This window comes from Diplotaxodon limnothrissa, linkage group LG15, assembly GCF_057381915.1.
Source record: "Diplotaxodon limnothrissa isolate DT_005_m linkage group LG15, D_limnothrissa_male_GT1.1, whole genome shotgun sequence".
Taxonomy (NCBI): Eukaryota; Metazoa; Chordata; class Actinopteri; order Cichliformes; family Cichlidae; genus Diplotaxodon; species Diplotaxodon limnothrissa.
The window spans coordinates 21,658,099-21,685,691 of NC_140610.1; the positions used below are offsets into that span (position 1 = coordinate 21,658,099).

The 27,593-nt window shown below is 40.0% G+C and overlaps 2 protein-coding genes across 2 annotated transcripts in view; both read right to left on the reverse strand.

Moving 5' to 3' along the window:
* Positions 1 to 343: 343 nt before the first annotated feature.
* On the reverse strand, positions 344 to 7,916 carry LOC146617459 (solute carrier family 22 member 2-like). Its single transcript, XM_085372643.1, has 11 exons — positions 7,518 to 7,916; positions 5,164 to 5,267; positions 4,844 to 4,998; positions 4,211 to 4,379; positions 3,500 to 3,614; positions 2,848 to 2,948; positions 1,593 to 1,807; positions 1,410 to 1,518; positions 890 to 1,002; positions 714 to 813; positions 344 to 440 (listed from the first exon to the last, which is right to left on the reverse strand). The coding sequence occupies exons 1-11, from the start codon at positions 7,914 to 7,916 to the stop codon at positions 344 to 346; spliced, it is 1,677 nt and encodes a 558-aa protein (XP_085228769.1).
* Positions 7,917 to 9,002: 1,086 nt separating this feature from the next.
* igf2r (insulin-like growth factor 2 receptor) overlaps positions 9,003 to 27,593 on the reverse strand; it is a 47,785-nt gene continuing 29,194 nt past the window's right edge. Inside the window, exons 23-50 of the mRNA XM_085371853.1 lie at positions 27,273 to 27,449; positions 26,976 to 27,122; positions 25,290 to 25,468; positions 24,688 to 24,775; positions 24,351 to 24,560; positions 24,127 to 24,257; positions 23,606 to 23,709; positions 23,012 to 23,145; positions 22,697 to 22,893; positions 22,343 to 22,469; positions 21,964 to 22,095; positions 20,819 to 20,978; positions 20,279 to 20,387; positions 19,363 to 19,444; positions 19,095 to 19,222; positions 18,797 to 18,946; positions 18,550 to 18,708; positions 18,219 to 18,423; positions 16,809 to 17,043; positions 16,421 to 16,557; positions 16,047 to 16,164; positions 15,356 to 15,502; positions 15,032 to 15,216; positions 14,659 to 14,845; positions 14,402 to 14,548; positions 14,223 to 14,292; positions 12,779 to 13,060; positions 9,003 to 12,678 (exon numbers count right to left, since the gene is read on the reverse strand). Of these exons, the coding sequence (XP_085227979.1) occupies positions 12,520 to 12,678; positions 12,779 to 13,060; positions 14,223 to 14,292; positions 14,402 to 14,548; positions 14,659 to 14,845; positions 15,032 to 15,216; positions 15,356 to 15,502; positions 16,047 to 16,164; positions 16,421 to 16,557; positions 16,809 to 17,043; positions 18,219 to 18,423; positions 18,550 to 18,708; positions 18,797 to 18,946; positions 19,095 to 19,222; positions 19,363 to 19,444; positions 20,279 to 20,387; positions 20,819 to 20,978; positions 21,964 to 22,095; positions 22,343 to 22,469; positions 22,697 to 22,893; positions 23,012 to 23,145; positions 23,606 to 23,709; positions 24,127 to 24,257; positions 24,351 to 24,560; positions 24,688 to 24,775; positions 25,290 to 25,468; positions 26,976 to 27,122; positions 27,273 to 27,449 (4,286 nt within the window). The 3' untranslated portion in view covers positions 9,003 to 12,519. The remainder of the gene's footprint in view (positions 12,679 to 12,778; positions 13,061 to 14,222; positions 14,293 to 14,401; positions 14,549 to 14,658; positions 14,846 to 15,031; positions 15,217 to 15,355; positions 15,503 to 16,046; positions 16,165 to 16,420; positions 16,558 to 16,808; positions 17,044 to 18,218; positions 18,424 to 18,549; positions 18,709 to 18,796; positions 18,947 to 19,094; positions 19,223 to 19,362; positions 19,445 to 20,278; positions 20,388 to 20,818; positions 20,979 to 21,963; positions 22,096 to 22,342; positions 22,470 to 22,696; positions 22,894 to 23,011; positions 23,146 to 23,605; positions 23,710 to 24,126; positions 24,258 to 24,350; positions 24,561 to 24,687; positions 24,776 to 25,289; positions 25,469 to 26,975; positions 27,123 to 27,272; positions 27,450 to 27,593) is intronic.

Genomic DNA, 27,593 nt, shown 5'->3' on the forward strand with positions numbered 1-27,593 from the left:
AGAGTTGAAAGAGACAACTGAAAACATAAACTCATATGAAAAGTGTTTACTGAGGTTATTAATTAAGTGAAGGCACAGATGATGGCGCACTTTAAATCTTATAACAGTAAATGTTTTAAATGAAAATACTTGAAGCTTGGTTGCATTAAAGATAACTTTAATAACTGTATGACGTGGTTCCATAAAAAGACACAAGTTAGTCTAAACGCTAAACACTGTGCACAAAGAAAAACTGAGAAATTGTTAAAATTGGCTCCTAAAATAAAAATCAAGGAAGTAACTAATATATCCACAAGCAGCACTGTTAAACAGCATAAATAAATACTTTGGTGTGCAAAGGAGCTTAAACAGTTGCCCAATCTTTGTTGGACGCTGTATTTTGGTAGTTGGGCAGCAGGTTCACCATCTGCTGGTTCTTCAGTCCGATTTTCTCCTTTGCTCTGAAAACACAAAGTCGCGTTATGCACATCAACTACAAAGCTACGAGTCTAAAACACCCATGCATTATTATTCATAAATCTGATTGTCAATCAGAACATAAATCAACAGCTTTTCTGATAACTGATTATATGTTTTAGTCAGTTTAAGCAAAAATACTAAATGTGCTGTGTTGGGGGAAAAAAGTCTCTCAATCTGTACTTACTATAGATACAATAACAGAGATATGACGGGATTTAAAGGGGCTTAATTTTCTTACTGCACTAACTACTCACTTTTCTGGGAACTCAATGTCGTCGATGGTATCGGGCAGCGGTACGCCTCTGGTCTCAGGGAGCAGCAGCACCAAACCTCCAGCCAGGAAAGCCAGAAACCCTACACAACACAATTCAATAATGCATTTAAGCTTTGATAGTCACATTTATCTGACTTTTACTCTCAGAAAACCCACCAAAGATGATGAGTGGCAGCTCCAGCCAGATCACAGCCAGTCTGTAGAGCAGGAATGGAGCCACAATGCCTCCAACATCACACAGAGTGGAACAAACAGACACTCCCAGGTTCCTAAAGACATAAAAACAGCATTTCTTTTAATCTACTAAAATAAAGTATATTTACTTTTTAAACTTTTGATGCGAAGACATGTTTGAAAGGCTAAATATCCACAGTTACATTAGTTATCTACATACAAATACAAAAACAGCTGGATTTGGACAGGTTCTGAAACTGTGACATAAAAGAAAAGGATAAAAGTTCATATTTTGATCAGTTTCACACTTATATTACCAGGTACAGCTTCAAACGGATTTGGCAGCAGTCTAAGCTTTCTGTGAGCACAGTTCTATCAATAGTGATTTGTGATGTTCTTTTGTTATACTGTACACAGAATTTACTGTTGTTTACTGATTACCTTAGTTGATGTATAAATTATACCTGTTCATCCCAAACACAATACATTTTCTGTATTATACCTGACAAACGTCGGGTAGAGCTCAGTGTTAACAAACACCACCATCTCAAAGGTCATCGTGATCCCCAATCGGCCGATGCATGCCACTGCCGTCTTAAACCAAAACATGCCTGCAAGAACAGACAGAACCATTAAAAGAAAACTTGGAAATCAACGTTCAAGAGCACCAAATAAAATCACTCACTGTCAGGAATAAAGGCAGTGATGAAACAGGAGACTCCAGCTACAAAATTGGCCGTGGCGAAGGGGAGGCGTCGGCCGATGCGCTCAATGGTGAACAGGATGAGGAAGGCGGCAGGAAACTCCACCAAGCCAGAGATGAGGAAGTCGATATAGACATTTCCTCCCAGAATGCCCAGCCTCATGATCAAACCCTGGTAGACGACAGCACTGGTGAACCTGGGAGAAAAAACATCTCATTAACTTCGAATCTTTATCCTAAATTCCATCCATCCATTTTCTTCCGCTTATCTGGAGCCAGGTCGCGGGGGCAGCAGCCCAAGCAGAGAAGCCCAGACCTACCTCTCCCCAGCCACCTCCTCCAGCTTATCCGGGGGAACACCAAGGCGTTCCCAGGCCAGCCGAGAGATATAATCTCTCCAGCGTGTCCTGGGTCTGCCCCGGGGCCTCCTCCCAGTGGGACATGCCCGGAAAACCTTGCCCAGGAGGTGCCCAGGGGGGCATCCTTGTCAGATGCCCGAACCACCTCAGCTGGCTCCTTTCGATGTGGAGGAGCAGTGGCTCTACTCTGAGCCCCTCCCGAATGGCCGAACTTCTCACCCTATCTCTAAGGGAGAGGCCAGCCACCCTTCGGAGGAAGCCCATTTCCGCCACTTGTATTCGCGATCTCGTTCTTTCGGTCACTGCCCACAGCTCGTGGCCATAGGGGCACAGCTCAACCGGTAAATTGAGAGCTTCGCTTTTACACTCAGCTCTCCGTGAATCGCTACCTTATCGTGGTGGAGAGGTTTGTCTGTCCAAGGGATCCCAGGGGCTATGTTGTCTGGGGGCTTTTGCCCCCTGGTAGGGTTTCCCATGGCAAATTGGTCCTGGGTGAGGGACCAGACAAAGAGCGATTCAGAAGACCCTTGTGAGGAAAACATCAAGGGAACAGTTTACCCTGCCCGGGATAGGGTTACAGGGGCCTGGGGAGGGTGCCCAAGGCCAAGCGTCTTGTGGCCGGGCCTTAGTCCATGGGGCCTGACCGGGCACAGCCCGAAAAAGGGACATGGGCCCATCTTCCTGCAGTCCCACCACCCGCAGGAGACACACGTAGGGGTCGGGTGCAATGTGCGTCAGGCGGAGGTCCTGGCGGACCGATTCCCGGCTACCAAGACTGGCAATTGGGAGACTTTATCCTAAATAGATTTTTTTTTTTTTTTTGATAAAGAAGAGTCATTTATAATAACAGTTGTGTCCTGCTTTAATTGAATCCTTACCAGTTATAGCTGAGGATAAAAGTGTGTTTTCGCATGTTTGGCGTTCTGATCAGGTCCATGAAGGAAGCGGTGGTTGAGTCTGCGTTATCATCTTTCAGGGTCTGCAGGATCATTTATATAACATCACATAGTAAAAGTATTTCTGGTTGTTTTTATGCCTTAGCTTCAGCCTGTTTTACTATGTTTCTCTATGAAAAAAAATCTCACAAAAAATAATGCAGTCTAATCCAATCCAGATCGTGTCTTTTTCATGGAAGGCTTGAAACCGCTTATTGCACCTTTTAAAACAGCATGGCTTCAAAGTAGAAGAGTTCAGCTACTGAACTGGCTTGCCTGGAGTCCAGACCTTTCACCAACCAAAAACATCTCGTGTATCATGACATGAAAAACACAACAAGCAAGACCCAGAACTGTTGAGGAGCTACATTTTCATCAGACACAAATGGGACAACATTTCTCTCTCCAAAGTCCACAAACTGGTATTTTCAGTTCTCACACATTTACAGGAATGTAAATCTATTTCTATTTCCTAAAATGTAAGTTTTATCTCACTTAATAAGTCACAATGAATTAGACTTCAAATTGTCATGTTATATGCTGATAGATTTTGATTCCAGGTAACAGATGCAGAGATTTTGTGTCCAATGGCTACCTCGATGTTCTTGGAAAGAGTCATCTTGTTTTCTTTGGCTATGTCCTCTGTGATCTTCACTGCTTTGGAGTTTTGGTTTTGAGAGAGAAGCCATCTCGGAGACTCTGGGATGAACCTGGAAATGTAAAATGTCAACAACAAATCTGTTGTTAAATACAAAACTATTTAAAGGTACAAATTCTTTCTTTTTTTAATTGATAATGACAAATTATCAGTAGGTGCGTGTATTTTTTCACTAAGACAAAGAGATTTTTGGGTTTTATTTTAAGGTTTAATGGGTCGTACAAAGAAAGAACAGGCAAAACAGACAACCCACGTAAGGGTAGCATCTGATAAAATATAGTGCTAAAGGTGCACAGGTTGACATAGCGGCAAAAAACTAAAGGTAATAATATCTTTTCTCCACAGTACCTCTGGTGTAATATACCCTCATTGGCTCTACAAAAGAAAACATTTATTCTAAACCTGCATTTAAAATGTATTAATATGTATATAATAACTGGATAATGTTTTTTTTAGCATAAGTGAGAAGACTACTCACTTTTATAAAACATTTGGAAATGACTACAAGACACAGATTTCTAACATTTTAAAATCACCTACATGTCACTGAAATTGGCTACAGCCCAAATAAATATGTTAAATAAAAGTTGAAAGATGGGTTAATAAAACTTCATTCATACTGCTGTATGTGGTTGTGGTGACTCTTACCAGTAGTAGGACAGGAACAGGATGTAGGGGATGGTGATGACGACCTGCAGCCAGCGCCAGTCTGTTATATAGTAGGCGAGCAGAGGGAGGATGAGGATGCCGATACTGAAGAACATCTGGTAAATTACTCCGACTGTACGTCTGAACTCCACGCCCACGATCTCTGTGACTGAGATGAATAGAGGAAGGTGTGTGTTGGAGTCAAATTGTTAAATGTTGTCACTGTTTTACTTAAATTTGTAAGTCTTAGTTCAAGCAGCAGGATCAAAGACATGCCTTTGTCTCTGACCACCTCTCCAGCCTGTTGGACGGTGGGGGAGGCTGCATTGTTTTATTTAATGGAACATCCTGTGTGAGGGTTCTGTTTTGTTGTTTAGTAACCTTCCTGCTTTTATGACCCTGCACGCACGCACGCACGCACGCACGCACACACCCTTATCTTTTGTAACCATAGGGGGGTTTACTATGGGAGGTGCTTGTGTGTACTGTAACTGTTTTCAATAAAAGGCGTTCAGCTCCAAAACCCTGGTTCTGACCAGTCTCCCTTGCTAGCAAGTAAAAGCTGTTCAGGGAATGACTATCCTTGATTGACTGTGGTGAAAAGCAAAGGTAAAGGTTATAAGGTGGTCTTACTCAGCACATATCCAGCTACCCAGCCTCCTTTCACTCCAAACCCATAGAGAGTCCTGAAAACCAGTAAAGATATGTAGTTTGGAGCCACGGCCACCAGGATCCCTGCAACCCCATTCAGCAAGTTGGATATGAGGAAGCTCATTTTCCTGCCAAACCTGAAGTCAGACATCAACAATCATCACATTGCTGTAAGTCCGTCTCACATAATGTCAATTATTTGGTCATGTAAGTGCTAAAAACAACAAGAAAAAAATATAAATAGATAGTAATTTAATGTATTTTGAGTCAATTTTCAATCACTGTCACAATCATAGCCTAACCTGTCAGCCAGGTAGCCAATGGCAATACTTCCAACCAGGAACCCCACGTTCAGAGTGGCCTGAAACATGTCCACCAACCATGCATCCGAGCACACCAGGTCAAACTGGGAAAACACAAAGTGAAAAATGTCCTGAATCTGTCAAAACAAATTGTATGGCATGCTGCCCATGTTTTTGTTCATTTTATGAACAACACAAAATTACCATATTAGTCATTAATAAATCTTTGCTTGGGATATGGACATATTTAGGTTTTACCAAAGTAGTCAGATTCTCTGAGCAACACAGTTCTCTTTTTATTTATGTATTTATATATGTGTACACACACACACACACACACACACACACACGTGTACAAAAACAAATTCCCTCTCGCCCCTGCGGGCGGTCAATCCTTCAAGCTCGGGTCCTCTACCAGAGGCCTGGGGGCTTGAGAGGCTTGCGCAGTATCTCAGCTGTATCTGAGCTCTTAGCTGGACAGAGATCTCCGATGTCGTTCCTGGGATCTGCTGGAGCCACTGGTAGGATTTCTGGATATCAGCCACCTTCTCTATCTGCCGGTGGTACATACCGTGCAGGGGCCTGTCCTTCCATGATGGTTCCTCCTCTTCCTCGTCATTCTAGGGTTTCTGTTGCCTGAGGTATTCACTGAGCACGCTGTCAGTTGGGGTCATCTTCCTGATGTATTCCTGGATGTTTTCTGCGTCCTCCTGGTCTGGGGTACTGACACTCATTAGTCCCCAGCCTCCTTCCTTCCGCTTAGTGTACAGCCTCAGGGTGCATGACTTGGGGTGAAACCCTCCATGCATGGTCAGGGGTTTCCTGATGTTGAGGTCAGTGGCTTCTATCTCCTCCTTTGGCCCACTTATTATCCCAGCAGGGTAGCTGATCACGGGCAGGGCGTATGTGTTGATGGCCCGGATCATGTTCTTACCATTCAGCTGACTCCTCAGGACTTGCCTGACCCTCTGCAGGAAGTTGGTGGTTGCAGCTTTCCTAGCGGCCTCTTCATGGTTCCCATTCATCTGTGGAATCCCCAGGTACTTGTAACTGTCCTCTATGTCTGCAATGTTGCCTTCTAGTACTTTGTTATCATCCAACTACATTTCTCCAGTCCGACTGACATTCCAATGTCATTGCTGTATATTCTGGGGGTGTGGATCAGTAAAACAATGCCTCATTCATTCTTGGCATATAGCTTGATGTCATCCATGTACAGGAGATGGCTGACAACTGTATCGGTATCCGTAGCCAGTCTTGTTAATGATCTCAGGGGTTCAGGCCTGTGCAGAACAGCAGTGGGAACAGAGCATCTCCTTGGTAGATCCCGCACCATCCCTTGATGGTGACTTGTGCTATGGGCTTGAAGTTGGCCTCTAGTGTTGCCCCCTGAGAGCCTTCCTTTGATCTTGTATAGATCTAGGCATCCCAGGATCCAGGATCCAGGCCTTCTCGTAATCAATCCAGGTCTTCTCATAACCAATTAGTGGATTCCCATTCATTTCCTATACCGGTCCCATAGGTCATACATATATATATGCATAACAATTTTATTACAGGAAAAGTAGAACACTTACAATGATTGCTGTAAAATGTTATCTGCACATACAAGATAGATGGATATGTATATATATACCCACTTTTTCCCTTCACACATTAAAATCTATTAAATAGAAAAGCCTGAACATTTTTCTGTAAAATCTTTGAGCACCCAATTAAAAAACACTTCACATTGCCAGAGAATGCTTTCTGAATGATATATAGTTACATTTCATTATAATGCAAAAATAAAGCATGCAGAATCTTTTTAAGAAATTCTTTCTCAAAAATAAAGAAAATGCAATTTTCATTCAACTTTCATGTTGGATTGAGCAAATATGACAAGCTGCCCCACAAAAGCAACAATAGCAGTAGACTTAATCTAAATTTTACCAATTATAAATCAATAAAATAACTAAAAAAACAAAATAAATATATTTAAATATAGACAAATATAAATATCTTTATCAGCGTGGGACTTTACAGGTTGGCTTGAATTGTTTTTGCATATTTTAATTAGCCAACACAGACCTTTTTTGCATTTGCCCCAAATTACAGTTCCAGGCTTTTACCTTTAATATTATTTGAGATATTCATGTTCAGACACTGCCGCAGATTTCAAGGTGCAAAAGAAGCAAAAAATTATTTTAAGTCGAGACTGAATGACCCCTTTTTTAAAAAACAAATCATTATTTCTGTTTTCTATATTCCAAGCTGCGTCATGTTGTTGAATTCAGTTTTTTTACTCAAAAAATATTTTGTCTATGTTTTGTTTTTTGGTCTGTGTGTGTTGGCTGTGACCTCTTGTTCCCCACCTCAGTAACAAAAGACCGTCTTCCCTCGTAGTCGTACTCCCAGCCATGTTTGCAGCTGATTGTGGGAGTTCTGCTGAGGTCCTCCAGCTCCTGTTTGTCACAGGTGAGCTCAGTAGCATTCCAGTCCACCTCGTACTGCTCACAGCTGCTCTGCTGACCAGAGCTGTTGTCCAGAGGTACTGTGAGCCTGCGACTCTCTGCCAGGTTCCAACCGCATGCCTCTCTCCTCTCCACCACTGCAGGGTCTCGACACCAGTGATCAGGGGTGAAACCCTGGAAGACTATCCCGACATACACACCTGCCCATGGCATGGACACCATACACAGCAGGATGAAGATACGCTTCTGGCAGCGGCCAAACTTCCCAGCTTCTTCTAAGATATCATCAAAAGTGGTCATGATTGTAGAAGGGTTTCTTTACTTTAACCAGCTGCAAAAAACACTCAGCCGGAGTCTAATTTGTATGCTGAGCTTCCCTCTGCAGAGTGCCCATTGAAATGCACATGCACTGGGTTTTTAAACAGCACAAGAAGGAGCAAAGGTCCATAGAAATGCGTTGGTACTGCACCGCCTGTTCCCATAGAGCATTAAAAGACGTTTGCTATCCAATTTACTGACGTCAGAGCCCAGCAGAACGTCTGCTTTGGGGATTAATTTACATAAATTCATCAGCGTGGACACATTGGCCTGGACGGTGACACAGTGATGATGTTTAATCAGTTAACATTTAAGAGGTACTTCATTGGAATCTGTTAGACATTAAGAACTGAGAAAGATAAGATCAGCTGAAAGAAAGTTGAGTTTCTTGAGTCTTTTCAGACAAGTCTAAAGAACTTGGACTGACACTAAACGTGCCTTAAAGTTAAGTCAGTCAAGTTAAGCCTGAATCTTGACTTAACAGGATCAAGATTTAATCTTCAAGACAAGCTCGTGTGTTGCTGGAAATCCTTTTGAAGACAGATCAAACTAAGACTCAAGTCTTAACTAGTGTGAAATCATTTTTAAGCAACTTGAAGCCCGAGACAGGATCAAGTTATTGAAAACAAGAGCAAAGGATTCTCCCCCCCACCCAAAATTCTCCTACCACATTGTACCTGAAATATTTTAATATTTGCATAGGTTTTAGTCTCAGCTTCTTTGAGACAAATTTTAAAGACCTAAGACCTATTCTTGGATAAAACCTCATTTTACCCAAGAATAGATGTTAGGAAGTCTCATTCAAGACAAGTTCATTTCATTCAACGTTCAAGGCTCATTCTTCTTTCATACGGTAAGTCAGTCCAGACAAGATGAGATGACAAAAATAAGTTTCAAATTATTGAGCACAAGCCAGATGTCAGGACGTCTTCAGGTCAAATCTCAAGTTCGTCCAAATAAGAACTTAATTGCAATGTTGCCAAAGATGACTTTTAAATAATTTCTTTCTTTTAGAAATTTTGTCAGACATAAAATGAGATTACACCACAAAAGTAATAAACAGCAGATCTCTTATTTATTCAAATAATGCATTATTTTACATATTTTTTATTTTAAATAGGAAAACAGGCAAAGAGCTGAAAACATCAAACATAACCTTACATCAACTAAAACATAATGATGATATCCCATCGTACCAAATCATTGAAGAAAGTTTCTTGTGCTTTTTTTTCCCTCTTTTTTCAGTTGGTTTGTGTGCTGCTTGATGTCAGTCTCACATACTAAATTTGTTTCATCATACCCAAATGTTTCCACGACTGTGGACAAAAACAAACAAACAAAAAAAGCACAAGAATGTCCAGTAATAACTTCAAGAAAGAGATGGTTCAGTACAGTACCATGCAGATGAGCCACGGGAACTTTGGTGCAAAGCAGAAACAAATTTAATGCAACAATGAACAAATAACTTCACAAACTTTACCTCCTGCTACTCTGAAATGAGGAGTGCTACAATGTTGAGACTCGGGAGAGATGACTACAAAGTGCCAAACACAGACACTTTCAATTCACCTCTCAGACTAACAGGGTCAGGATTCTGGTAAAAAAACTTTAAGAAGAACAGCTCAAGTTCATATAGCAAAACCACACGCTGAATGAACGAACACGTAAAAGGAAAGTTTATAAAAAGTCTTCGTTACAATCATATTTTATGATAAATACTGATCATAAATATTTCACCTGTTACCAATGTCATTGTCATGTTTCTGGAAACCTGACCATGTGCCGTGTACTCTCATTCTTTAAGCTGTTAAAGGTAGATACACTTGCACTGTTCAGAATTTCAGATCAGTAGCACAATAATATGATTATATGATAAGAGAGTTTATTAAGAGAGTTTTAAAATGTCAAAAGCTGCTTTGGAAATGTTCAGTTTGTAATCAGAGAGAAACAGAAAAAGTAAAAGGAGGAGTGCGATCTGTTTCTACTCTTTGCTATCACAACACTCCTTGAACCCCTTTCTGTGAAACACTGAAGTTTACAGTGCAAATGACAATTATTTTATTAAATGCTGTTTCTCGTTATTTTATCAGTATTTTTTGGGCACGTGGCATCGTACAAAAACGCGCTTAACAATTATGTGTACAAAGCTTTAGAAATACCCTGAATGGCAAATCTTTGTTATTGAGGTTTTAGCAACAAACTCACATTTGAATACTGAGAAAACACAAATATTAATCTACACCAGCAATGCAACGGCAACTAATGTGATGAATATACGATCAAGGGCACGTTTTTTTATGGTAGTAAATGTCTGGCTATGGATCAACAAATGCACTGCAAAGTGATTTAATTAAGCTCAGGATTGTTCACCTCCTTTCCCCAGTTGGAGAAAATGAGAAGTTATTACTGATGTACAGAGATAAAGATTTATGCTACCAAGGCCTGCAGCTCACCCCTTCCTGGTTATACAAGCAGCAACACAGTTTTCAGATATATTTTTTGTTCCAATTACAAGGCTGAAACTCAAAACTTATTATTGCCAGTGAAAGCAAACAGTTATTTATAGTAGAGGAGTCAAAACCAAAGAATAGTACAGATTATTTTAATTAAAAAATCGTTTTAGCTTTAAATGTGCCTCCCTGTTAGCAGTAATTAGGCTAAATCTTTAGACTTGATGTCTTCAGGGAGTTTGCAAAGTTTTAAACTGACATTTCAGTCAATTTGACCAACCAACCAAATCTGATTAATTAGTGGAAACCTACCAAATAGACTTTCAGTTTGTTTGTTTGTTTGTTTTTTTAAACGATTTTCAAAAAGTCCACCTTCCTTTATGAGGGTGTGCTACTTTTCTCTAAACCAATTAACTGGAAAAAATTGAGCTATTTTATTGGTTTTCAGCTGCTCTGCACATCAGAAAGAAGAGTGAAGTGAAAACAGAATAATCCAACCTAATTGTTTTTTGTGATGATCATGTGTCCATAAAATCACCGTATTTGAGGTGTGTTTGTTTTGTAAAATCACCCGGTCTGAGCTCTAACTGTTGTAGAAAAATCAATCTCAATCATGCTGTGTTTACACTGTGCAAGCTTACAGATTTAATTACTCTCATGTGGAAATATGGCATAAAGTAGGTTTCCATTATTACTGACATCCTCTGTGAAAAAGCAAAACAGCCTGCATTTTAGTTTCACTACCATCTTTTGCATCATGCATTTGGCTGAACAGGGCGGATTTCAGCACTACGAAAAGTTGGCTTCACTTTTCACGCAGCAATCAGATCTGAGTACAACAACCGAGCCTGTAAAGTACAAGAGCACACGAGCATGAAAAGGGAAAAAAAATAAAAATCGATTTCCCTACATTAGTGCCAAGGGTGGCAGTAGAAATATGGCTTTAACAGGACGGGAGGGGACCAAATCAATCCAAAGGAACGCCTCCAGTTTCACTTTCAACTTTCTTCAACCATCCATTCATACTTAAGGCCATCTCCATTTTCACACAGAACAGAGAAACAAATGTAATCAGCTCGGACGAGCCGTTAAATAATCACCAAAACAAACGTGTGAACAATTCACCGGTGAAGACTAAACGAAACGTCCATATTATAGAACATTATCATCTATTTACAACGTCTCTGATCAAATCAAGACAATCAAAGAAATTCAATCCGTTGCTGGACATGATTCATAGATGAAAATGCAAAGTAAATTCATCAGTATGAAGGCATCGTGCTTTCTTTTCGAGGGCAAAGAAGGGGAAAACGGGTCTGCTATAAAAGCAACTGTAAACAGCACGAAAACAAACTGGTGTCTTCATTCCCTTTTTAGAAAGAAGCTGGCACCTTCACTGCCTAAGCTATGGGAATAAATATCATGACAGTTTTTTCATAAAGTACCTGCGGGCCAATGGAGAGCAAAGAAACAACTCCAAACAGGAAAAAAAAAAGTCTTCCTTATTAAGTACCTTCACACAGTCCACAAGCAGACACACAGCCAGTGTTAGTACCATTAATCAAGGTAGGAAAACAGCTTCAGTTCAAAACACCAGAAGAAAATAGAAGATACATATATAACTTAATTTTCATTCACATCTTATCATGCCTCATTTCAGCGATGATATCAGATTTTCCCTTCTTGTAATGATAGTGTTGTGGTATCATTGTTTACTGTTTGGTGCATATGGTTATGGTGACATGTCTAGTTGACACATCAAGCTGGAAATCACATTAGAAAGAAGCTTTGTGTGCTCCCAGAGTCGATTTTAAGAGCTGGCCTGTTCGTTCTTCATCAGACAAATGTGGCAAGGCTGAAGTATCGGGATTATGAAAGACAATATGGTGGAGTTCAAAAGAACCTTAAGAACACTTTAAATGAGCTGTCAAATAAAAATTATATGTGGACGGTGAACTGGACTGAGTCGGTGTAAGCCGAATGAAGGTGCAGCCCAATAAAAATATATCCCTAAAGAAAGGAAAGGTTTCTGTCTTCGGTGTGTTGTTGGCATTTCACTGTTGCTATTATGGAGACATTCACTGAGAGAGAAGAGTTCGGATTGGATGGAGAGAACCAGGAAGGACAGAGTGACATCACACCCTGAGGAGGTCCTCGTCACTGTCGTCTTCTTCCCGTTTCTTGTTCGCTGCCGTGTTGTTACCGTGGTTAAGGCCAGAAGAGCGAGGTTTGCTGCTCTTCCTTTTCCTATCTGACTCGTCCAGGAGGCCCACCAGGTCCTCGTCGCTCTCCTCCTGAAATGAAAGACTTCTGTGAGCTTTTGAGAGCAATGGGTGCAATCATTGCTACCATGAACGACTGAGAGGATACCAGAGAAAAAGACAAAGAACTGACTTGCAAGAAGGCGCTGCGATGAGCCGTAGAGTGCTTAGCGAGTCCTGACGATTTTATCACACGTACCCCGGGGACACTCAGCACCTCGTCCTCGCTGTCGTCATCCTGATCGTCCAGCGAGAACGACCGCAGACCCTCTGTATTCACAGGCTTGGTCGTGATGTGACCGTTGCTTTGGTTATTCTTGCCACGGTGCAAAGACGATGAAGATGTGGGAGGAGCATCGATCTCCTCCATCAGCCATTCCATCTCCTCCTCTCCTCCTTCTTCATCTGTGCTGACCTGAGTATTTAAAAGGCACAAACAATAAGATGCATATTAAGTTTTTACTCATCTACATGGTTGTTTAAAAAAAGCTTCACTAGAGTATCTGATTTGTAGCATGCTATGGCTTTTTGAATATTCGCTAAGCTATAAAAATAACCTTAGTGTTTAATCATTAGTGATGTAACATGTAATCCTTAAGTTGTCCTTTTTTATTTATTAATATGATTACTTTATCACTTTATATTATTACCTTAAGAAAAACTTAAGTCCAAGTTCAGGTACAGCTAGAATATGACACGGCTACCACAGCTTCATACAGCCATTTCAAAGTGGGCGTGGCTGCACCAGTGAATACTCAGATGTCTTTGCTGAAATTGGAATAGTGTATTCTCGCACAAATTTAGTTGTAAACGCAGACTCGACTCCGCTGGTTACCAACTGGTTGTACTCTGGTTAGATTTCTATATAAAACCAAAGTTGCCACAAAAATAAAGCTGCTTTGTCATTTGGCAATTTGTATTTAAATCCATGTCCTGCAGCTGCTTCATTTGTGCAGGCATTTGTTCATTTTTCTTCTGGCTGGACTCTGACTCTTTAAGGAGTTGATGTGAATTTCTGAGTATGTAGACAGCAACAGATTTGTGATTTTCGCTGATTTATCACCGTTTATCATTGTCAGAGTCCAGGCATTTGCTAGCTTTCCCCCATTCAATCACAAGCAGATAGCCTTGATGCACCAACGTTGCTTTGAATGCAGAAACTAACTGCGAGTGGTAGCACAACTGGTCCCCATCTTTGAAGCAACCATTTCAAAGGCAACAAGACTGACAGTTAATTGCTCCAAGTTGAACTCATTTGGGTTGTGCTGCTTTCTCCAGCCATTATTAGCCTAGGAGTGGCTGCAGCATAACATGTTCCTTCTCTAGTTACAAGTTACAGAAACCCTTTAAATAACATGAGGGATCATGTTGGAGTCGGAGTTTTGAATTATTTTGTTTGTTTTGTTTTATTGTGCCATTTGTTATTTTGGCCTTGGCTTCACCCTGAGCAGCAGCTTTATTCCCTGTCAGTGCCAGTAACCCACTCGTGACTCTTCCTTGCGTTATGCTTTCTGATCTTTAGACCGGGGAAAATACAAAGTAACTTTGAAACTCGTTCATTCATTAGCTCAACCAACCTTGGAATATTTATAGGAGACTTGGTTTCCTCTCCTACAACAACCAGCGATCTTCTGCCTCACCAGTTCCCTGGACACAGACAGGTGAGATTATGAAAGAGGCTTTCATACAAAATATATATTTTTAAAAATATATATATATATTTATATGTACCAAAAATGGATACTCATGGTCTCACCTCCTCTCTCTCTTGTGCAGCAGAAGCCCCATCAGACACACAATTAGAACCACCAACAGGAGGCTCAGCACCACCCCCATTGCTTGGCTCCGCCTAGACAGAGACGGAGTGTCTTCACCGTCATCATTTATCTGCCTGTCAACAGTCCTGAAATTCAATCCAGAGAGGAGACTTCAACATATTTATCTAGTGTTTTGTGCTCTTGGGATTAAAGTCAGATTGTAAAAAAAAAAAAAAAAAAAAAAAAAAAGACTCACATCAGATCGCACACAGCGTTTGTGTGCCACACAAACAGATACTGGCAATTGTCCGTCTCCAGCATAAACTCCGGGATGCCGACACCTGCTGACGGGTTACAGTGAAACCTTATTGTGGATGAAACCGTTTTGTTCTTCGCGCGGCCACACTCTGACTCAGAAGGCACTATCACATCCACATTTCCTCCTGATGGAAAAACAAAAACATGTTAAGATGCTGTGACCTCCAAATGGAAGGACTCACGCTAAAATGAAATGGCACTTTGTTTCTTATGCAGGTGTGGGTTTTTTTTTTTTTTTGCACTGATGTCATTGTCAATCACATGCTTTGCAAAGGGTTTTGAATGATAGATCAAAATCCTCTTCTGTTTACCTTTTATGTAGTACTTGGCTTTGTTGGATGAGCCAATCTTGCGGCCGTAGGTGTCATTCGGTTTCACCTGGCAGATGTTGGCACCAAGACATTTAGGCAGGGATTTATTGGTGATACCAGACAACTGGATGTGGTAGATGTAGCGGTCGCCGTTGTTACGAATGTCTCCAGACGCCTGATGGTGGCTAAAAGGCAGAAAAAAACCCAAATGAAACTTTTATGACAGAAAGAATTTTAGAAGTGCGTTTTTTTGCTTGCTGATTGAAACTGAAATTTATATGAGGTGAAGTGTAATGAGTGGATGACACAGGTGAACTCTGTTACCTGAAGTAGAGTGCTCCCAGACTGAAGCTGACTCCAGTTTTAGGAACCTTTATGGTTCCATTTACCATCTGTACCTCCGTTGGTTTCACTGCACAAGCTTCCAGAGTCTCCCAGCCTATCAAGAACTCACATGAACCCTCATCAACCCTGCACAGACAAGAGAATATAGGATATTCAAATAAGAATAAAGCATAACAGGTCTACTTTAAGATGCAGAGGACCAGTTCAAATAACAAAAACAAAACAAGGGCACTGAGACTTGTGGGAAAAAAGACGAATGAAACACAAGTTAAAATTGTTTTAAAATAGGCAATGTAAACACAACTTTTATGTGAATATACACAGAGATACAGATCAGGAAAAACAACACGTGACAATTTAACAGGAAACATTTGTTGCATTAATTTCAGACAATGTGATGCAACTGAACAACATTTAGTCTGCTGAGAAATGTTATGTTACTCAATTAACTAAAACTAAAGTTTATGAAATAAAGCAAGAAAAAAAAGAAAAAATAGCTAAAAAAATTTGCTATAATCTTAAAACAAATAAACAGGATAATAAATGATTCAAAGTTTAAACATTCTGTTAATTTGATACAGTAATTTAATACCAATGTTGTATTAAATGAATTAATCAAATTTCTACTGAAGGGAAACATTAAAAAAATCTCTAAAAGAGGTTTTGTTACCTGATAACTTTGGGGTGTCCCACTGTGGAGCCGCAGCTCAGCTGGATTATGGTCTTGGCTTTCTGGCGTTTAGGGCATAATTCATCTCCTGCTGAATAGTTCACAAAAATCTTCCCACCTGTAGAGGAAGGGAAATCTCTTGAGACTGTCGGGATAAAGTTCTCTAACATCAAAAACACTCCTGTGAGAGAAGAAAACAAGACCTAAAGGCAAACAAATGTCTAATCAGTGATCCTTGCTTACACATTTAACTCTTAGTCTACACTGTTTTCAGTTTATTTTTTATAATAATGGTAGTAAAAAACATTTATATAAAATATCCTTTACACAAACTGACACCAATAAATGTAAAGTATTTGCAATGGTTTGCACACCACTGGACTCCATTTTCTGCGTGTAAACTCGGCCCAGGACTTCGGTTTTTCCTGCTGCTGTGCGGCGGCATACGGCTGCATCTTCAGGACAGCCTGGCAGCCCACCACGGATACCCTGACACAGGTTGATGAAATACCTGAAGCCACAGAAACAAAGATGCCAAATTTTAAGGAGTGAGGAATCATAAGACCACAGCATGAGTTTAGAAATTCTTTTTAAGAAAGGGCTAATGCATCTTATGAGGCATATGCATTGCTAAATATAAATAGATCTAATAAATAGTGAAAAGTTGGAAAAGCATCAAAAGTGTGTGCAGAACGACTGCCGAGCTCCAGAATCGAACTGTGGATTTACTGCCTTCGATTAAGGAATCAAAACCACACTTACGAATCTCCTTTGTAGCTGAACTTCCACGGCTCAGTGAGGGAGGAAAGTGCTCGGAGGTCAAAGGTCTTATGCTGGCTGACGAGCTTACACTCCATCTTCCTTGGGGTACAAACTGCATTGGTGCGCCACTGGAAAGTGACTGTACAACCTGCTGTCTCTGAGAGCAGCTCTGGAGAACCACTTCCTACAGAATGGTCGCATGTAAACAATATGGAGGACTGATGCTTAGCCGAGGCTGGGAGAGAGAGAGGGAAATAAAAAGAAAAACAAAAGATTTTCAGTTTTGGAAGTGAAGACAACACAGCATTAGGATAAGTATGTTAAACTATCAGGAAGGAGTTAATGCCTTTATTTAGACAGAAGAAGAAGACAACGAGAAGCCCACCCCCATCCTAAGTTGCCCAAAAATGAGCATTTACAGCTTGATAAAAAAATTGTTTTGTTTTCCTCATTCATAACAGGTGTAAGGACTGGGACTTTAGTTTTACCCTTTATAATAAACTGGTTCAGGTGTGTTGTTAAGGGCAGCTCTCCTCTGGCCTCACCTCCAATAATTTCGAGTTTAAACAGGTATCATCAAAGAGGCGACATCCATCTTTTATATACAGTTCTTAGTTTTGTATTTTTTCCCACGTCAACATGAAGCCACAATTGATTATAAGTCATTTCTCTAAAAGTAAACAAACTAAATCTGACTGCTAAAACACATAAAAATGTTTTCGCCATGCATGAAGAAAGAAAGAGTTTAATCTTTTCAGAAGTGCATCTAAGCATTGCTCTAATCAGAAATATTGCACCTATACAAAATTTATCATTACTTTCCTTCATGTGTGTTGCACTGCTGACACAACACAAGATTAGCTATTCTGTAAAACTTTTATCTGTGCTTTGGACCACTGATAGTGACAACTGCAGTTAGAAGTTAAAATAAAAAAATACCAACGTTAAAGTTCATATTTTATAGTAGCCATCATATTTTTTTGTGTGCTTATTTTCTTATTACCCAGCTTTCGTGTTGCCATGTCCCAGCTTATGTCTAAAAGAAACAAACCTCTCACATCAACTCCTCAAAATACTCAGCAACTGAAGGAAGGAAGCTGGACTACCCACAGAGAACACATGCAAACGCAGGGAGAACATGCAGGGAAAACTTCCTTAATTTGTTTCTTCTGATAAATGCTGCTATTTGCAAGCTGCGGTGACCAATAAAAATGCTGTTCAGTCATTTTTCTTAAATAAATACTAATATCATTATTGCGAATTTGTATGACATATTGTGTATATTTTGAGGCTGTGAACAATAAAACGTCATTTTCTTTCAGTTTTTTCTTTTGAAGCATTTTTCCCATTAACATCATACCTTGTTTTTGAGCTAGCTATAAGAGTTTTACTAATTACAGAAGACTTTACCTAGTGCGCAGGGATATCCTCCACCATACTGCATCAGCACAGCCTGCTCTTCGTGTTTGAAGTCCATTGTCATGGCTTTACTGATGCCAAATGATAACCCCAACTTGTCTGAACCAGAAACGTGGCACACTGCACTCTGCTCACAGGCCGGTACTTCCACTGAGCCGCAGACTTTGATGTGATACGTACCCGAGTTCCCGTTTACCTAGACATACACACAGAGCTCTGACCTTCCTATGCTTCTAAACAAAGAATATTTCTGTTACAGTGAAACTTTTGAATCAAATAGACTTCCTTTGGTTAGAAAGTGTTCAGTATATCATCAGCTCACCTGGACTTCCTTGGAGAGGTTTGACAGGTCAAATGTAAACTGGAGCTGAGAGTCAGTAAGCTGGCAGCCGCTGATGTTAGTGGCATCTGAACAGACTATCGGGGTTGCCCACTCAAAGAAATAGACGCAGCCCTGCAGCCTCAGCATTTGCGGAGAGCCCTGTTCAGAGATAGAAAGTAGTTAAAAAATAACCAGGATAAAGAGAACAGGCAAAAAGTAAATACTCTTATTATATAGCTCTGCTGACCAGCTCGAGGCCTCTCCGGCAGGTAAAGACAATGGTTGAAGTGTAGTTCTGTAGAGGGTCCAAAGCACACTTTGTTGAGCTGTTGTAGGTGATGGATACCTCCCTTGTTAATTTGTTGAGCTCTGGACCACGGGTGGTGCGACCAATTTCCTTCAAGAGACAATAATGAAAATTATTATTTTATTAACATTAAGTCCTTGTGATGTCACTGCCTTGGTAAGGCAGATCAAAGCAATTAAACTTTTTTTTTTTTTTTTTTTTAAATAGTGTAAAGGACAGCATTTGTCAAAGAACTCACCACAGGTGGTCCGTCATTTGGATCCATGCAGACAGCGGCTCCAGGTGGGCAGTTGACCCCAGGGATGGGGTTTAGAGGCTGGCAGATGTTGACGTAGAAGTCTGGGTTATCCGGGTCAATGTCATCATCTATTCTCAAAGGAGGAACATGCAGACTGTTAAGGACTGACACAGTGCATATTGTTGTACAGGGACTCGTCATTTTAACTCAAAATGATGCAACTCTGCTATATCTATAGGTGTGAGAGGTGAACCTGTGTCTCACTGACCTGTTGCTGTGTAGTATCCGCTGACATGAATCAGAGGAGTCAGGTCTATGAGAGCAGAGCCGTTCTGGACTGAACAAGTTACCTTTTTATTAAAGGAAAAGCAGAAAAGAAAAATCCCTTTTTAGAGCACAAAACTGTACTGCAAGTCATGAGCCATCAAACAATTACAACTTTAGAGTCCAGGAGTTCAACCATGTTTATTTTCTAATGTTACCAAACTTTTAGAGACTACACAAAAGCTTCAGGGACATCTGCTTATCATTGGACATTCCCCGCTCCTTTGATGACTAAGAAGCTGACTTCAGGTGACCTGTCTGCCTCTGTTAACTTAAGTTTGCTTCTCTCTGGGAAATTATGTGCCATATTAGGAAAGAGCACACCCTGTTTTCCAACTGAACTGCAGTATGTCAAAACAGCTTTTCAACATAAAGGAAGCACTGCAACAACAGGCTGTATTGACTGTATGCAGTCTTTCTGTCTAAACAATTTTCTCCCTCATCTGTGCAGTGAACAGTAAGCAGCTGGTTATATCACAGCAAACACAAACACGCTATAATCATTTATGATTTTTCATCAGCTGTGAGGCTGTAGCTCAGGCCGTAGAGCAGGTCGTCTACTAATCTGAAGGTTGGGGTCTGCATGTGTGCAGGTAGTGACACCAAGGTTCATTCTGTTGCATCCATTGGTGTGCTAACTGTTAGCTAGAAAGCACTTAAGGTGCTTGTATGAATGGGTGAATGAGACAAGCGCTTTGAGTACTCATGGGAGCTGGAGTAGTTTTTATACAGCACTTTTCTACTTAATTTACTACAAGGGAAAACACTAACTTTATTTATTTTTAAATCTTATTACAAAAGTACATTCCTTTTCCACCTGTGATGGACTGGTGAGTCTTCTCTCACACAAACATACTTACAGGCTGCTCACAAACCAACGGTGTGTGGAAAGCGAAGAAGTGCGTGCACGTTTCAGTGTTTGAGCCAATCAGCACTGGCTCTGAGGGGGCTGAGCTCATGCTAGCTGGCCTGCACAAACACAAAACATTCAAACAAACAAACAACATTCACTCGTTTATTCTAAATAAATATATTAAAATCACCAAGGTTGCATTAAAAAGGCGTTTAACAAATCTGTAAATACTTGTAGTGAGTTTACTCTTATTTAAAAGATGAAGCACTACTTCATCAATAAAGCTCTCACACTAGCTTTTCCATCACTACCAGATTCTGAAATAAAGGATTAATTCAAGTTAGTTTTATATTTAGGAAAATTGGAGGAAACAAATGACACACAGTATCACGATGTATACAGGTATGAATTTTCTCTTAAGGGGCACTTTAAATCTCAGTTTGCTATTCCTGAACAACGCAGGTTTGAGAAAATGTGATTCCTGAGAATGCTCTATGCTTGACGTAGTTATAGATGAAAATTAAGATGCAAATGGAGGAAAATGTACCTGCAGATGAAGCTGATGACGGTGCTGTGGGTGAGGCTACGGTTTGCAGGGCATGGACTTCCTTCTTCATAGGTGAGCTCCAGAACATGGTCCTTGTATGAGAGCTTATTGCTCACCTTACCACCACTGACCACATCACTGCCTTCCTTAATGCACACAGCTATAACACATATTCATGGAGATCATTCAGAAAGCTTTAAATGTAAAACACAAAAATATAAATATTCCATAGATCTGTTCTACCAGCTGGAAATCTGCAGAACGCTCAAAGTTTTTTGGGAAATATTTATATTTCTTAGCGAGTGAGTGATCAAATTCAGCTCAGACTCTGGGATTCATTTTTATTATTACTTTTTAATTAATAGTATTTTTTTCAGGACTGCAAATATATCCCATTGTTGAGCATTCGAACCATGACCTTACTGCACTTGTATTGCCACATATTATTCTCTCCCACTGTGTATCTGATGCTGATTAAACATTCTTAGCATAGCCATCATAAGTTACAAATCCAGACCATTTTTTAACTCTCTGGTAAGCGAGCGGTCAATAATTTGAGAGAACCTGGAAATTCAAGTGTCTGTTTGGGTTTCAGTCGTTGCTTGTGTTGCAGACAAACAGTTATGACGTTCTTGGCGTTTCATAAAGTTTCTGAATATCTATCAAGACTAAACAGTAACCAGATTAAAGTTGAAGGAAGCAATCTCTCCTAACTACAGAGGCACTTTGTTTTCTTTATAAAGTAACTGACTGGTTAAAAGCAGAACCGATTGCCTGAAAGTGACTCCTGTATACACTCTGATTCAATGATGACATAACAGAGACCTCTGATCGTCTCAGTGACTGAAGAGAAATGATCTGCTAGACTTCCATCGACATGATTGCACAACAGAGTCAAATTTATCTGCTGCGCCAAATTGTATAATATTCAACTGAGAGAGGCCCTAGACCAGAGAAATATGTGAAGCAGCATACCAAATAAAAGCTACCACCACTGCTGATTTTTCACAATTCATAGAATTAAAATAATCCAAGTATACTTCTCAACTTGGTAGATCTTTCATTTTTTGTAATGAGAAATTGGCTAATATAATCCAGAAATGTGGTGCGGCTAAATTAACAACTCGCCGATTGCAGTGACGTACCAGTGTCAGGGCTGCAACCAGTGTTGGCCACAGATCCACAGATGTTCATGCGGAACACCATCTTCTGGTCCTTATGATGGTGCACAGTGTAACCCTCATCCTTCTTCAAGGGGTTCAGGTCAAATAAATGACCTATGGAAGATGTCATGGTTTAGCACTGCGGCTATTTAGAAATAGATATTTAACTTGTGCACATCTTTACACACTCTTAAGAGAATACCAGAGATCAGCAGACATAAAGAGGAATAAAAAGGGAAAGCAGATGCTTTTTGAGAACTTAAATTTAAATGCATATTACCATAACATTCTCCTTTTATTACTCCAGCAGGTATATCAAAATAAACAAAGATGATATGAGGAGAAAGTGTGTGTTTCTGACCTGTAGCAGGGTTGGTGACTCTGCAGTTGTCATGCTGGACACTATTTAGAGGGCAGGCAGCAGCTGTTTTCCACATGAAGGTGTACACACAGTCTTCAATGTCAGAGATCAGAGTAGGCCGAGAGTTCTATGTGGGGCATATAAATACATGTTTTTTATTTTTTTTTATATTTTAAAATAACTCAAATTTGGACCCTACGGGGGAAAAGCAGTGAGCCTCTTCTACATGGATCCTACATTCCACCTCACGTGTGGTTTAGAAAGCCATTTGATGCTCAAACTGTTTACTGCATGTTTTACAGCCTGACTGCCATCAAACATTTTAGCTGACCATCTTTTGAGTACAGTTCTTACCACTTTGTTTTTGTCACACTGGAAGCGGATGATACTGATCCTGTTGCGGCTTCCATTTGAACAAGCCTGGCCGCTGGTGTACTGCAGCATTAGGACATTTCCGTCCCACGTAGGACCAGAATGGACCTGACCCAGACTCCAATATTCATCTCCAACCTTCAGGCATGACGCTGCAGTGGAGGGACACTTCCATGGGTCTGTAGCAAGGAGAAGGATTTTCAGTGGATTTCAAGACATAGAAATTTGGGCCAGAATTATATTTAAACTCTAAACCAGAGGTAGATGTAATGACATTACTGTATCCTTTACACCAACCTTTCTGCTTCACCAGCGACCTACAGACGTTAATGTAATACTGTTTATTCGTGTCCCCAGTGGGAAGTTCCGCCTCCCAGTTCCCAGAGTCCATAGCCAGAGGTGAGAGGTCGTACGAGCGACCCTGATCATCACTGACAAGAGAAAAGGAAAAAAGGAGAAAATTCTGGACTGTGGTCCTTTCTGTAAATGATAATTAAATTCTACTAAGTTACACAAACTACATACACTATAAGAAAAAAAGAAGTCCGTGTGTTGGAGTCAAATTGTTAAATGTTGTCATTGTGTTACTTAAATTTGTAAGTCTTAGTTCAAACTGTAGGATCAAAGATGTTCCTTTGTCACCTCTCCAGCCAGTTTGTTGCTGGGGGAGGCTGAAGTGTTTTATTGTAGGCATCTATGTGAGGGTTCTGTTTGTTGCTTAGTAATCTTCCTGCTTTTATGATCCTTTTGGTGAGCAGGAGGTCACAAACACACACCCCCAAACACAAACACATACACTCTCTCTCACACACACACACACACACACACACACACAGCCTTATCTTTTAGAACATAAAATTGGAAGGCAATAATGACACGAGGACGACTTACTTGTAAGAGCAGCTGGTGGTCTTGACTGGGACACAGGCCAGTGCAGTGGGCCAGTTGAACAAATAGGTGCAGTCTGGAGTCTCCCTAATATACTCCGGTTCTCCCTGAAAAAGTGAAGTAGCATTAGACACAATTGCTTAAGAGCTTAGAAGACCTCTGTGTGTTGTGAAAAATAACGGCCCAACATTATGTGTTAAAAAAAAAAAAAAAAAAAAAAAAAAAGGAATCAGAGAGATGTTAATTTTTTTTTTTATTTCGTATACATCTTGTTTATATTTTTTATCTATTCAGAGATCAATTCTGCAACTAACAGTAATGTGTGCAGAAGGCAGGCCCTGAAACACAGTGGTCATTTATGTGGAGACAAACCACAGGATGATTCTTTCAACCACAAATCTCCAAGTGCAAAACTGTCACTCAGTCACCAGTCAGTCTTACAGATATCTGATCTGTTGCTCTCTGTTAACAACCCCTTCAAAGCTACATAGGAGGAGCAGAATTTCTGTGTGTGTTAAACTTACAGGATTCCTGTCAGGGTTGCAGGAGAAGTAGATATTGGTAGACCTCTCATAAACTTTATGGCAGATCTCTCCACTGGTGTAGTTCAGGATGATCTGGTCTCCAACATAAGTTAGCACCTGGTTTGCCATTCCTGTGTTCACACGAGCGAAAATTTAAAAACACGAGTACTGTAAAAATGACAGAGTTTCTTATACAGTGTAATGTTTAATCTGTCTTTTCATACCTGCGATCTTATGTTTTCCTCCGGCAACTTGGCAGGAGGAGACAGTTTCACCTTCTGTCTTTTTGTGGGTGCAAACATCTTTTTGGAGTCCGCCGCAAATTGAAAGATAGTAAGTGTACTTGGCAGCATTTAGGAAGTAATCTCTACCCTTCAGAGAGCTCAGATCAAATTCATAGCCACTCTTAGGGTCACGAACTCGACAGTCAGTACCTATGAGGGAAAGTTCGGATAATTTATTGTCCATTTCCATGGTGGATCAAATGCTAAAATGTACAGATTTTGTCTCTATGTTTAACCTTAAGGAACAGTTTCTGTCCACTGTCACAGACGTTTTTACCTTGTGACTTCCTGATAGGGCAGGCCTCGGACGTCCGCCAGATGAAGACATATTCACAACCATCTATACGGTCAAACATGGGAGAGCCCTTGAAGTAATTACAAATGGACACAAATAATCAAAATTTAGATTAAAAGAAATTGCTACTGGAGTTGAACATGCAACATTTAAAAGACAAAAATGAATTTTTATTTGTGATTTGCCTAAAACAGACAAGACCAGAAAAAGCTACAAAAGGTATTCAGAGATTAATTCGGTACACATCTCAAACAAATAAAATGAAGGTATGCCTCTATCATGAAATCCATTTGCAAATACCTCAAGGGGAACTTATTTTATGTATTTTTGGTAACAAAGTAACCATAAAATGTAGCTTTCAGTTAGTGAGTTAAAGTCTAACAGTGCTACTGAAGAAAGCACTAAAATAAACAGTACACGTTTTCTCACTTAGCCTCTATCGCAGTTAGAAACTAGAAAATAAACATCACATTTTTCCTACCAAATCTGATCCACACAACTAAAACATTTATATTATAATAATATCAAATAGTCATCTTGTGAACATTATGACTGGGTTAGTTCAAGAGTCTAAAAACACTCACCGGGTTTTCATCACACTGAAAGATGATGCGAGTTGAGTACTGGGACGAAGACCCGCATTTGTCTCCATTCTGGTACACCACGCTGATGGAGCCATCTTCTGCTGCCTGTGGGCTGGACTGGATGTATCCCAGGTTGTATCCTTTGCCATCAATGACAACGCAGGATCCCAAAAAGCCCACTGCAGACAATACAAAATGTTATACTCTAACTATTTGCCTGCATTTTTCCAGTAATATCCCGTGCCATCCTTACAGTCTAGCATTTAGGAAAATGCCTTTCCAAAAAACAAAAAAAAGTCATTCATATTTTTATTTAGCTTTGATGACAACATGCATTTGCTATGAGATCATTTTTATAAACATCACAACATTTATTTACATCCAGAACTGAATTAAATGTTAAGAACTTGTATTGATGATGGAAAAGTCAGACAGCTGCATAAAGCTTTTTCCATTTGTGGAAAAACTTGGTCATTGACTTTGTAAGTAGAAGTGCTCTCTGAATGTTAAACATAGCTGTGATTTCAAATGTTGATTTCTATTAATTATTTGGTTGTTTTTTTTTTTTTTTTTTTTTGTTTTTTTTTTAAATTGGACCGCATCAGTTCCTCAGATTCCATTTCCCCACTTTGGTTACAGATTTTCATAAATGCATTGCACAGTTTCTAAACGAGTTTCTGTAGTTTCATATTCTTCGTTTTTTCTTTGCTTGATGCAGGCCAATAATTTGACCCTTGTGAAACGGAGAAAAATCTCTTCTACGCCCACAGAATGGCAACGTGGTTGTTTACAAAGAGAGAAGCTACTCACTGCATCAGTTAGGGTTCATTAACCCGTTCCACTCAAAGCAATATTAATCACCGATCTCCAATGGAAGACTCTTCTTATTCTCTGCTCTGCTTATTTACACCAAGTAAATGAAGTAAGACTATCAAAAAACATATGTCAGACTTAACTGGGTGTATTTTATAACAATAAATTGTAAATGAAGGCAAATCAGTTAACCAGCAACCTGTACAGTTTAAATGTGGTATCAGACTAGGTTAACAGTTCATCTGCATATTTTAATACAACTTCTGGAGGCTTACTGCTGATTTTTCGCTGTTTAAAACAAATGGCTGTGGAAGGAGCAGATACAAAGTTTGCTTGTCTTCTTCACATTGGAGTTTGCTGATCAGGGGCTTTGGTAAAAGTAAAAGTTTAAATGGTGGTCACCAGAACAGCAGCTTTTTTGGGCGCTAGAAACACGTGTTCTTTAACTCTACCTGCGCTCATCTTCTCAGCACTGGCTCAGTCTCTTTGCAGTGTGTAAACAGACTCTGGTTTCACATTAAACTGTGCCAACGTCATAGTCTCCGCTGCTGTTGTTGGTGTTTCTGTTTAAAACTGCACCCTGTGTGGGCTTAATGTTGTCAGAATTTTTATTCACTAGCTGCTCTAAACATGTTTGCATTGCACGTCTGCTTTAGTCGCAAATGTGGGTGAAACGCTCACATTAGCATTTCCATGGTGACAATGGCGAGCTACGGAGCCGTGCCTCAAACAAAGCATCGAAGACTTCGTATCGAGAATTTTTTATAAACAAATTATTCAAAAATAATCAATGAATAGTTGCAGCCCTAGTTGTGTCAAATCCTCGTCAACGTCAAATCCTCTTATGTCTATCTAAACCTGTTAATTTCTCACCTGGACACTCATCTACACGTGGGAGGGGTTTGCAGACGTTGATATAAAACCTCCTTGATGTGCCTGAATCTGTGTTTATGGGATTCCACGGGTAGTCATCTTCATCCCGGATCAGGTGACTCAGGTCATACTCATTACCATGCAAATCTAGAAGTGAAAAAAATAAATCAGATTTATTCATTAATTAATGAAGACATGTTCAAGTTAGTAAACTTTTTTGTAATCTAACAAATTCTAAAAAAAGGGACACCTGAAAAAAAAGAAGCCATGATAATTTGTGTGTGTGTGTGCCCAAACCTGTGATCCTGCAGTCAACTGGAGCAGGCATGCAGGCCAAAGCGGTGGAGAACTCAAAGAGGACGTCATGGACCACATGCTTAGGGGAAGTACTCATGTCCTCTCGCACCAGTTTTAAGGATCCAGGGTAAGACTTTGGATCACACACAAAATTAATCCGGAAGGTGTCCCGAGTTGCTGATGAAAAAGCAAAAAAAAAATAAAAAAAAAATAAAAAAAATGGAGGAAAGTCACAAAAAGTGCACCACTGTAACGTAAAAATAGCATCAGTATTTTTGTTTATAACCATAGTGTTGTTTGATCAAAATACAAAATGAATGG